We start from the raw sequence: 12,962 nt of genomic DNA, 5'->3' as shown, positions 1-12,962 counted from the left end.
TCCAGCTTCAGGGGATTGATTCAATGCCCTCTACTGGCCTCTGTAGGCACCTACACACATGTGCCATCTAGTCTGCCTGTCTCTCATACACACACAGTAGTAGTAATGGACTAGGATCATAGTTCCCTGACACATATGAAACTCGGGCTTCAGTCCTCAGTGGTGGGGATGAGGAGTAGGGCGGGGGCATTTGTTACATGAAGCTAAATACCAAAAGAGAACACAAATGTATTTCAGATCTGAAGGAAGTCTAACATGTTGCAACTCAAGGCAAGACATTATAAATTAGACTGAATCATTCTAGTTTAACAGAATGTCAAAATTGATGATAATCCTAGATTTCACTTTTCTTCCTTTTATAATTTTGTGTGTGTGCACTGATGCTTTGCTTGCATGTATGTCTGCGTGAGGATGTTCAAGTCCCTGGAACTGGAGTCAGTTGTGGGAACTGCAATGCGGGTACTGGAAATTGTACCTGGGTGCCCTGGAAAAGCAGACAGTGCTCAACCACTGACTCATAGCTCCAAATGTCCAAATTTTAAATTTTAAAACAATAAGCATATTTCATGATCTAGGCACTATACTGTAAGATTCATACTTATAGTTTTTACATATTTAATTATGCTACTACATGTACTTATAGTGAAAACATGGATATAGTCTAGTCATAGAACCAACAAAACAAGACACCCAAAAATGATCTCACAAAATTCACTACATTAAATCAAACAGTTGGTAAGGAAAACTAACCCACATCTAGAATATTTTTCCATTACTCACATAACTCAATTTATTTCCAATCTAAATAAAATAGATATCTGTGAACAAACATATACTAACTGTATAGTTACAACATATGATGTGCCAAGGGACCCAGATATTTCAGGATCAAAGAGCTCCAGGCACGGTTATGTATCAACTATCGTGTTTACTGATAAAACCTCTCTACAGCCACCGCTGTAGAGAGAGAGTTGTAGGAGAGGTTGTCAGATGTAGAGACTGCTATGGAAATAACCACTGGATATTGTTACTCACTTGCAAGGTGAAATGGGGTGATGGTACACACACTCATCCCCATTTTTACAAGCAGGCCAGTACTTGCAGCGCTCCAGGAGTTTTTCTGGTTTCTGTGCCACACTCAGGTCAGTCATCTCGGCTTCAAAGAGGAATTAAGACCATTTTGTTCATTAAGATTTCAGTACAAGGTCTATTCAATAATCTGCCCTGAACCCGAGTCTCAAAATTTTATATTCTTTAATGTTTGTAGCCCTGCAAAATAACACCAAATAATATATGGCCAATCCTAGTAATGGAACCTAAAGGATAGCAGAAAGAAGACCAGAGTTGTCATAAAGCCCCAAGTAAATTTCAGTCTCACTTCAGAACTGAAATACAAAAGTGAAAGATGCCAAATTTAAAAATGAAGCTGAAAATACAGCTGATAAAGAATGTGAGTAATTTTTATGTTCCAGCCAAAAGACAAGTGTTCAAATAAGAAAGGATTCCTAATCGTTAAAGTATAGTAAAGGTCTGGGCACTAAACTCACCTTGACATCTAAGGGGAAAACAGATTTATATCAGATGGGCCAGCAAATGACACTGCCTATGGGCTTGGGAATGGGGGTAGAATAATAGAGAAGGTTTTGTAGCAACAAGACTGAAGTCTGGTTGAGTGAAAGACGCTGCGTGACAGAAGTAGACAAGACTGGGACTATGACCTGGAAATAAGCCTCACCCATGGAGTTCACTGTCTGCACTCAGTATGTCCAATCACAATGCTAAGTACTGTTACACAGGAGAATGGGGACCTCTAACCTTTCCTATGACATCTACATGAAACTAATCTATGCCAAATAAAGTTATACGTGAAGGCCATAATCCAATGCCTTTTGATCTGAGACAGATTGGTAGGTTTCACTGTTTATGAAGCCAACCTTCACTTGGCTATACACAGCAAGGTGTCCAAGCTCTGGTAAGTCAGATCTGGCTTTGCATATTAATAGCTCATCTAGACATCTTGGGCAAAAATCTAACATCCCTGAAACTCACCTTGTTCAGAATCGGATTATATAAAGAAGGCAATGTTTGTGCTCTAGTGACCCAATGTCTGCCCTCCATACAGGAGAGCTGGCACAAAGAGCATCATGTGGGGCACACAGGAACCTCAGTAATGGCCATGGTATGTATGCCTGATACAAATTCCTATGCTACTTTAAAAGAGCAGGACTAGCAGTCAGTCCAGCAGTGAATGCTTACTCTGAATCCAAAAGGCTTGGTCTCCTATGCAACAAAATAAGAAAAATAAAAAGTAACTTATTTTAGATGTAGAATGTAAAAGTTCCTTGAAAATTTCTAAAGAAAACCCAACAGCATTGGGAGGGGAACCTTGCACACTCACTCTTAGCAGATCTTTGTCCCATCACTACAGAGGAAACTGCCCCACTGCTGCATATACAAGACTGACATACACATCATTACCTAGAACAAAAAAGGACTGGATTCCAAACAGCAATGCAGCCAGAAAAATGAAGTGGCTGCTCAAAATAATATTATTATTAATAATGAAGAATATGTTACAAGGCAACTTTCTCTTAGTGAAAAACACGTGAAACAATATATAGTCATGGCTCCTGTTTTCCTATGCTGACATTTTACTTCATATATGATAAAACTCTTCAAATATGAATTTCCAGAGGCAAATTCAATTTGTATTGAAAGCTGTATCGTGCTGCCATATGATGTTCAGTAGAGGTGTGTTAACGTAGATCCTCAAACACCACCACCAAATAACCGACCCAAAGATGAGAAACTTCAACTCCCTGCTTGCACTAGGCGAAGACACCTTCCAGGATGTGTACAGCAGCATGTTCTCACTGCTACAGAGTTCAGCCCCACTCCTAGAAGTGCTCTACTTGTCCCAGCCGTCTCCACAGTGGCCACATTACTCACAAAATAGGCATAACCATGACTGGCATGTTACCCAGTCACTGCTTCTTCCCATATACCAACAAGGCCTAGCGTGGAAACTTACCTTTAAATGGAAATGGGTCTTACCAGAGCTGAGTGTTAAGCTATCAGACTGACTACTGAGAGCAGTGACACCAAGCTTTCCTAATTTTAGACAAAGCATGCCGAGTTAGGAAATGTGTACGCCTATTGCAGTTTTTACCTTAAAACTTTTGCTTTACCTAAGGTCACAACTGCAACTCCTTCCACAACCAAGACTATATATCCCCATGGTAGACTCAAAGCAGGAAGAGCCTTTCACAAGTGTTTCTTGCTCATGGACTCATCCATTCTAGTTTACTATATTTTTAGTGGATAAAGAAAAATTTATCAATGTATTTTTTAAGTCTCTGCAAAGAAAATGATTACTTAGGAAACATTTGAAAATTTACTGTTTTTTCCTTGAATCTGTTCATTATTAAAAGTTGGTAATTAACTCTCTTGCTTAGGAGAGAGTTAATTACCATCTAAATTGGAAATGAAAAGTATTGGTGGAGCTGGAGAGATGGCTCAATGGCTGTGAGTACTGGCTGCTCTGGCAGAGGACCCAGGTTCGGTTCCCAGCACCCATGTGGTAGCTCAGAGCTTCATGTAACTGTATCTGCAGGGGATCTGACACAGCAGCAGGCACGTGTGCACTGCTACACATTCACATATGCAGGCAAAATGCTCACATAAATATAAATAAAAAAATGAAAATAAAGGACCAGTGGTCACCCCAGCACTGGTGTCTGTGAGGTGAGGAGCAGTGGAAACACAACTGGCTCCTAAGGCAGGCACTATGTGAACTGAGTTCCTCTGAGCACTTCTCAGCATGAAATGCCACATGAGGTCTCTCTGATACTTCCAAAGTGTCCTGCCAAACTAGGTAAGAAATCCCTTCCAAGGAGATCCTACTACGGTATGAGAAACACCAAAATCAAAACCCATTTTCTCTCAAGTTAACTATGAGAGGTTGTCGCTGGTAAATGCATGAAGAATGATAGTTCATCCTTTGGCAACACAATAAAAAAGGTATTTTGCATCACACTAACTGGACTTCACTTTAGCACTAGCATCACAGAATACCCTGTGAAACAAGCACAGAGAGAGGATGAAATTGAACTGGTGGCTTTGTATGACAGAAGAAAACAGGCTACTAGACAGAAATATAAGTGAGGCCTCAAACCAATATTCACTCAAGATATCACAGGCCAAGACTCTGTTCTCAAGGACAGTGGACTGAGAAGGCAGAGTCTGAGCTCTCAACACACCGTTGGAAAAGCTACCATCTGGGTCCTCAAGCTGCCTGCTCAGCAAATGCAACTGCTGTGGGTGGAGGAGGCCTCTGAGTCCCTTGTTTGAGGCTGAAGTTTGGTTTACGGGTTTCATTCCTTCAAAGCACATCTCCTCCTCTTGATCTGACATGTATCCTGGGGGGCTGGGGACACCATCCAGCGTCACTATAAACTTGGGACTTGCAGGTTTATCTGGTTGTACAAGATCTCTGCCAGACAGATAAAAAATACCATAGAATTAGGGAAACACACACAAGATGCTGAACCTCCTAAAGTCCTCCTCAGCAGAACTGTTCCTCCTTTGCTTTGCACTGGGCTCACTAAGAGGCTTAGAATGACGTCCTGCTACAGCATGCATAGACTCCTAGTACACAACGGCCATGGCCAGCAATTGCAGCAGCATCACAGTGACCTTCTAGCCTTGACTTACTGATAATGACAATATCCTCTCAACTTAGACTCTCCATTGTCCATTCGATCCTTATAAGATCAACATGGAAATAAACCAAAACAAACCAAAACAAACCACAGAACAATTAGAATGAGTGCTCAGAGCATCCTGGCCAGCACCTTTATTTTTACATAATTTTATCATCTGTACACGTTTCTTTGCTGAACACTCTGTTTTCTTAGGAAGGAACCACACAAGCCTTAGCTCTTAACACCTTGCAGAAGGATTTCCTGATTTGGGTTACCCAGCTTTTAAAGTTCAATTCTTTGGGTGTACCTTTAAAACACAACAGAACACTACACCCCTTTTATCAATGTAATTAAATTATACTCAGCTTATATTTCTATTTAATGCATTTCTGAATAAAAAAGATGAACTCGAATTTCTGAGAGCTGAATTTGGCTAACTATTGATGGCCTAGCAGTGAGAGAGCTAGGGACAGGGAAGCTGGGAGCTAAGAGCTGACCTGCACTACAGTCACACACAGTAGCTACACAAGAAAAAGAAACCATCTACCGTGTCTGCATAAGGTGTCCTGAAAGGACCCGAAGGGCATCTGCAGTCTTCATCCCCGAATCCTGGTTTGGTGTCACTACTATTTCCTCAGACAGCTTTGGCTTCTTCAGAATAAATGATCTTGTGTCTGCATGGACCATGGATTCCATGTCATAGTAATCTGAGCCAAAAAAATTGGCCATAAATGTTTACTTCTGAATATACCTTTTATTCTCAAAATCATACAAGTGAGAAGAATGTCAATCCTTTATATAATTATAACTACTTTTAAAGAAAATCATTACTAATTCTACTCAGGGATAGTAATTCTATTTGTAATTCTATTCCAAACACCTCTTCAGAGATGTCCTTTCCTCAAGTGGTATATTACAAATGCCTTCCTTTGCCTACAGCAGAGAAGGGTTTTCCTATATCACATCTGTTGGAATATTAAAACACAGTAAAAGGACAACAATTACTTTTTTTTTTTCAAAATCAGAAAGAATTTAAGAATCTTAATGTTTGCTAAAATTATGATTCAAAAACTGTTGAATTACTTTTCTGAAATGAGTTCTGTTCATTTTTCACAGTAATACTTATAGGAAACACTGCCTATTAAGAATTCAGTCAGCATGATTTCTAACCAGGTATACACAGAAAACTATTTTGAAAGGGAATTTTAAGACGAAAGTGTCACTAACCTTCAATGCAAGCCACCACAAGCTCAAGACGTCTACAGCATCTACAGGCTGTCTACTTCACAAAATGTAACAAGAACTGAGCTCCGAGTGGTTATGACAACCTATCCGTATGCGAACAACTGATAGAAGTTAACTGTTTCTTTTAAAGCCAACAAATAAATAGACCAGAATTCAGGCTATTAATTCACTGATATTTACTGTGCAACTAAGGACTGTGCTGGGTACACAGATAAAAGGAAAAGAAAATTAGACACATACAATTCTAAAAAAGCAAGGCCCAGAAAGGGAATGAAGAGGTGCTGGTGGAATGCAGGTACCTTCTCCAGCTGAAATGTCAGCTGAAGTCAAATATGTAAAATGAGTGCTAAAGGAATTCCTAAGAGGAGAGCAGAGAGTCAGAGAGCCAATGTAGGCAAAGAAAACACAGGGAGCAAGGAAGGAGACGTCACAGAACATTGAGAAAAGGTGAGAAATGAGGAATGGCTCAAAAGATGCATGTGATGATATGACAGGGAATGGTGAGAAAGACCAAAAAAATGAAGGATGGATCACATGCCTAAATATTTTGGATTCTGGTCTAGAAATCGTTAAGAGATTCCTAAGAAGGGTAGAAACACAATCAACAGGTTTCTAGAAAAACAAAATTAAAACATCTTCCTCCCATGCTGGGTGTGGTTATAACACCTTTAATCCCAGCACTCGGGATAGAGGCCGAGATGTTTAAATCCAAGAATACCCTGATCTACGAAGTTGAGTCCCAGGTCAGCCAGGCCTACAAAGTAAGACCTCCTCTCAAATAAGTTAATAAAAATATAATTTCTTCCCTTCATCCCTCCGACACACGAGAAAGGAAAAGTACATGCTCTACACTCCCATCAACCACCAGAGCTCCACAGGGGGCCGCTACAACCACAGGCAGGGAAGGCAAACTAGAGAGGAAAGAGGTGAAGTACAAAGTCCAGGGAGGGGCAACCAATAGGAAATTTTCAACTTTAGATTTATTTAGTTTGAAAACCTTTAGAAGGAAGGATTTGAAAATTTGACATCTGGTAAGAAGAGAGGTAAAAGCACAAGGATTAGGGACAGCTCAGTGCTTATTTGACTTCCTGTTTATTTTGAAGTCACCGAATTTCATTTACAGTTTGCACTGGAACTCACATACACACACTTTAACTGTCATCTACTGCTGCTGGACAGCCCGGGCTCCCAACCCCCCAAACCACACCCCAGAAAAAAGCTGACTCAGTTTTCTTCCCATGTCCTGAAAGCTCTTCAATGACTGAGTACCTAGCTACCTAGAACAGAGCCCAGAATTTGGTCTAAGAAATGCTGCATTCCCTCCTAGCACTCTAAACTTTCTGGGACATAGCTACTCTCTCTAGTTCATACCATGGCAAGGCACAGAACAGACAAAAATAATGTTGACAGGAAAACACAGGTAAAGCTAGCCATTTAGGGAGCAGCCAGGAAGAAAGGTTGGAAAAGGAGAATGAAAGGCAATGAGAACAAAAGGATAAAAGGCTGAAAGAACCACAGGATGAAACTGTCACAGGCTCCCAAGTTTAGGGAAAGGTGTACCGAGTCCAGGTTTCAGGCCAGGGAGATTGCTCAGTGGCTGGAGTGCTTGCTAGCTTGGATACCCAGAACCCATGTATGTATCCAGTGCGACTGGTGATCCACGAAGATAGGAATCCCAGAGTACAACTAGCCGTATTAGCAAGCTCTGGGTTTAACTGAAACCCTGCCTCAATGAGTAGTGTGATGGTTTGCATATGCTTGGCCCAGTGAGTGGCACTATTAGAAGGTGTGGCCTTGTTGACCCTCCTCCTAGCTGCCTGAGGATGTGAGTCTGCTCCTGGCTTCCTTCAGGTGAAGGTGTAGAACTCAGCTGCTCCTGCCATGCTCCCGCCATGATGATGATGGGCTGAACCTCTGAACCTGTAAGCCAGCCCCAGTGAAGTGTTGTCCTTTATAAAACTTACATTGGTCTTGGTGTCTACGCACAGCAATAACACCCTAAGTAAGGTGGAAGAATGAGGGAAGATGATTCCTAACATCAACTTTAAGCCTCCACATGCGCATGCAAACACACACACACACACACACACACACACACACACACACACACACACACACACGCGCGCGCGCGCGCGCGCATGCGCGTGCCACATGCATGCCACACAAACACAGACAGAAAAAGAAACTAGAAGTATGTACCTATATATACCCTAGTCTACATGCCTACCTCAGCTTAGTTATAGTCCTAAGTGACAGGGAATCCCTGCATAGAGGGGAGTAGTAATAGTTTGTCTGGGTAGAGACCTGGGCTGAGCTCAAGCACTCACTTTCTCGATATTTCTGAAGCCATTAAAAAAATGGCAATGAAGGTTTTGCTTTTTAAACAAAAAGGTGTATGTCCATAAGGAAAACAATTGCAAAGGAACAATCATGTTTTCAAAGTAAAAAAGCAAAAACAGGTGCAGAAACTGATTCTAAGACAATAACAAAGCAATCTAATTTAGACTACAATATTCTCCAAAGATTGAGGACCAGCAACAGAGGGACCTTGGGAAGAGCTTTAAAAACAAGCCATGCTACCGGACTTACTTCAAAAGTAATTTCTGAAGCCTAAGTCCATGTGCCCATTTTCTCTGTTTGGAATCTTACCACACCCACTCCCTATCACTGCAGTGAAGACTTGAAAATGACCAGGTATGTATTCTCTTGTCCATCACTGCTGGAGATTCAGAGATAAGCCATCCAGTTCTATAACCAACAGCAGTGCTCTGAAAACCTTTACCCATGTTATAGATTCTGTCCCTTGGAAAGGGAGGCTTTAGACTCAGTAAGTTGCAAAAATGCCAGCAATGCTCACATAATTCTATAGGCAAACACTGTATAAGAAGTAATGGGGATTAATTCCTGCACGGCCCTCCTACGGACCCAGCTATCTGAGCTCTGACAACCAAGACCGTTTGGAAGACCTTTATTGGCACAGATGACCAGACTAAGGATACTTAACTGGCATTAATACTCAGGGTGCCCCCATAGACTGACAAACCGTTCTCCACACAGAACCCATAACAAAAGATAAAAGTCCAATCACACATGTCCTAAATCAGGAATCCAGAATATCACTCAACGTTTTACTGATCCTCTTTTAAAACAGATAATCAAGGAACGGAAAATCACTATCATAAAAGTCAAAACCAACAGCTCAGAGAAAATAAGACCAAGGGAAAAGGAAAATGTCAAAACCACTTTTGACATCCTCAAAGAAAATAAAAAATTATTACACACATGAAACAAAATCAGTATGTTAAAAAAAAATCAAAGGAACATGAAGAAAGATTGTTCTCAGAAATAAAAAATCTGACAGAATAAAGACTGTGCTCACTCATAAGCCTCAAAAGAACTACTTAATGCTTCAAGTGACCTGGGAATGAAGGTAAAAACAGGAACAGAAAAAGAATGCACCACAGCTGATGAAGTGGGTACAAGGCACAGACTTCGGCACTACCCTTGGCTGTACACAAGGCTGCAGCGTCTTAACACTCAATAGGCAGAAGGCAGGAGGAGCAACACCATCCCATTCAGATGGGTAGGACCTAGGCTATAGACAGAGGCCAACCTTTGAGAACAAAAGCACATGCTGAGACAGAGAACTAGGGAGACACTGACTGTGGAGTTGGAGGGGTGGATGATTTAGGAGGCAGAAAGCAGAGACAGAAGTCAAGGACCAGAGCTTCCAACAAAGGGCAGATTCCTGGGAAACAAAAGAATAGAAGTGTTAGGTAGGGTGGCACATACTAGTAATCCCAGCACTTGGATGAGAAAACAGATGGACAGCAAGTTGGAGGTCAGCTTGAGCCCACAGAATAAAACTGTCAAAAAAAAAAAAAGTTTCAGGTATCCAAATTGTTTCCTGAATTTACTGAATGTGGACTGGCAGAGATTTGGGGAACCAAAGACACAGATAAAAATAAGTACCCCACTCCAGGCCTGAGGCAGCCTGTGTAACTAACGTGTATGTGGGTTGTGCAGAACACTTCAGAGAAGCTTTAGAACAAGTGGTTAGTGGTCCCTGAGAGTAAGATTGTAAAGTGAGGCCAATACACTGGGTAGGCTGAACTGGTGCTGAGGGGATGCTGAAGGTGCTCTGGAAATAGAGCAGAGACAGGAGAAGGTGAGCTAGGGACACAAGCTTCCATGACCGGTCATGAGCAACATAGGGTAAAGGTGGAATAGGGACTCTAGGTGCTCACAGCAGGAAAGTGAACAGCTAAAAGCCAAGGAGGAAAGGATGGGGAAAAGACAGCTTATGAATGAGGTGAGACCACCATACATGAAGGAAATGCAGATCTTACATCCTGGCCCTAAAGTATTTCTCTCCATCTAATTGTGTTGCCTTAGGGCAGGATCTAAGAGACACAGCACAGCACACCAAATGAGGTAAGGAATGGGAATGACAACAGAAGACGGCCACATTTCGGTGATAAGGGAAACACTACCCACCTTGACTCAGCTCCATTGTGTCTACCGTTACTGGATCAATTTGCAGTCGGGATAACAATTGCCTCTGTTGAGTTCCTAGAATGTAAGTTTTAAAACTTCACTAAGCTTTATACAAATATTGACATTTGTTTTACAGAAATAAACCTATGAACTTATTTGACATTCTTACAAATGAAGCTTCTGTAACATAATATGCTATTTCTATGGTCTTCTCGTCTATCTCTTCTGTTAAACAAAATGCTGGGTTTTTGTTAAATCAAAAATGGCAACAAAGTCCCTCCTGGTTCCCACATGTGAGGCAGCCAGTCTTCTTGGATTGAAGAAAATGCAGCAGAAATAAAAGGAAAGCGTGAATAAACAGGAGCTGGTCCTTTAGATGATGACAACTGACTACACAGCAGGCATGGAGTCTCTTCCTCAACTCTTAGCACTACTACTTAGCCCACACTGCTTCCCTTTCCCCACAACCTCCCAACCTTTGGAAATAGCAAAACACATGAGAATTTAAACCAAAACCAAAATATACTCCATAATTACCCTATCATGAAATTCCTGAAAAAAAAAATGGCTTGAACAAATGCAAACAAGGGACCATGCATGACATTCAGAATTCTGCAACCAGAGCCTTACAGGCTACACATCAGCTTGCCCACGAGCTTCATAATAACGCTCAGCTGCTCAGCAGCAGCTCACTGTATCCCGTCATAATGTAGCTACCTCAGTTTCTCAAAGTAGACTCTTTGCCCAACGATGACATCACCTAAGGAGAATGTCCTGTCACCAAGTGACATGGTGCAAATGTAAATCAATGGCTCTCAACCTTCCTAAGGCTGTGGCCCTTTAATACAGTTCATGTTGTGGTGACCCTCAACTATAAAATTATTTTTGTTGCTACATCTCAAGTGTAATTTTGCTACTTTTATGAACTGTAATATAAATATGTATTTTCTAATGGTCTTATATGACTCGAAAGGGTTGTTTGACCCTGAAAAGGGTCATGACCCACAGGTTGAGAACTGTTGATATAACCATTTAGATCTATAAATATCTATTTTTTAAGTTGACGGGGTACTTAAAATTCATTTCTAACATTCTGTTCATAATACAAACTCACACTACTATTCTCAAGCACTTGTTTAGAGGGTTTTAGCAGGTGGGCTCTATCAGGTAAGGCTGCTCAACTAAATATGCAGCCTTGGAAAAGATGCACAGTGGAGCAGTGAAGAAAGGTACACCTGCCTAGTAAGTAAAATGAGCTGAGTCAACCCTGGTGACCAACAGTGACAATGTCACAGCCATGTAGTCCTCACATTAGCATCATTCTAAAATTATTTTTTAACATTTATTTTTTATTTTCCATGTTTTGAAGCACTTAAGTTCACTGTATGTGTGCCTGATACCCATAGAGGCCAAGAGATGGTGTCAGACCCCTGGAACTGGAGCTACACACAGTTGCAAGCTGGGAGTTGAAGCCAGGTCTTCTTGAAGATCAGCCAGTGCTCTAAACCACAGTACCATCTCTTGAGCCCCATACTAATATTAATATCCATATGGTAAAACAAAACCCAATGAACTGATTGTCTATCCTTCCAAACTACTTAAATTATGAAAAGGCATGTCACATTTTACTGTAACTGTAATTCCCACTGTGCTTAATCACAGGTATTTAGTACCTAATTTCTAATTTAGAACAAAAGCATCAAACTACAGTATGTGGAGATGGAACTGGTATGGGTCCAAATACTGAAATCTCGGTAAGTCACCTGCTTGCTAGTCTTAGGGTATCTAGTATATGTGGCTCCGCAAGGACAGGCTTTGCTTACACAACGCAAACAAGATGGTGAGGCCTTGCCAAGTACATCATTGAAAGACTTAAAAGGTATACCAAGGTTAACATTTCACCAGCTCTTCTTTTCAAGGTATTTTTGTTCTCCAGACAGATGCGCAAAAATTCCTTTGACAATTACCATGGCAAAAATAATCATGGAGAATAGACCTTAAATCAGAGATCTGCTTTAAGCTATATTTCTGTTGGTCAACATACTAACATGTTATAAGTTACAGAACCAGTGATAAAACTGAAGTTTTACAGCAGAATACCACCACAGAAGTACTTGAAAGAGAATCATTTCCTCTCAAGTTTATCTCAAAGCCCATCCATTTTTTTTTTTTTTCAAATCATCATCCTAAGCCAGGAACGGTGTGGCATTGAGAGGATGAGGCAGAAGGATCACACATATGAAACCATCAAGGGTTAACTTAACCAAACTCTAACCCAAAACAAAATACCCTGTTACCCCTCTGTTTTTGGAGACAGAGTCTCATTATGTAGGCCTTGCTAGCCTGGAACTCTGTTACATGGATCAGTTTAACTTTGGACTCACAGAGCTCTACCTGTGTCTACCTCCTGAGTGCTGCTGATATTAAAGATGTGCCAACACAGCTGGTTCCCCAAAAAATTGTTAAGAGGGTTTTAACTGGTTGAGTTCTTGCCTAGCCTAGCATGTGAGACGTACT

The 12,962-nt window shown here is 41.1% G+C and overlaps 1 protein-coding gene across 10 annotated transcripts in view; it reads right to left on the bottom strand.

The window, feature by feature from the left end:
* Positions 1–12,962, bottom strand: part of Zc3h14 (zinc finger CCCH type containing 14) — a 37,656-nt gene that overhangs the window by 2,813 nt on the left and 21,881 nt on the right. For 6 of the 10 annotated variants that reach the window (XM_008764738.4, XM_039111768.2, NM_001033951.1 and 3 more), the window contains 4 exon segments: positions 10,446–10,520; positions 5,251–5,410; positions 4,260–4,492; positions 1,036–1,156 (listed from right to left, as the gene is read on the bottom strand). In XM_008764738.4, the coding sequence (XP_008762960.1) occupies positions 1,036–1,156; positions 4,260–4,492; positions 5,251–5,410; positions 10,446–10,520 (589 nt within the window). 10 annotated transcript variants of the gene reach the window in all.

The sequence above is a fragment of the Rattus norvegicus genome, chromosome 6 (assembly GCF_036323735.1).
Source record: "Rattus norvegicus strain BN/NHsdMcwi chromosome 6, GRCr8, whole genome shotgun sequence".
Lineage (NCBI taxonomy): Eukaryota > Metazoa > Chordata > Mammalia > Rodentia > Muridae > Rattus > Rattus norvegicus.
Note: the sequence above shows the minus strand (reverse complement) of the source record. Positions and strands in the feature narration are given on the sequence as shown.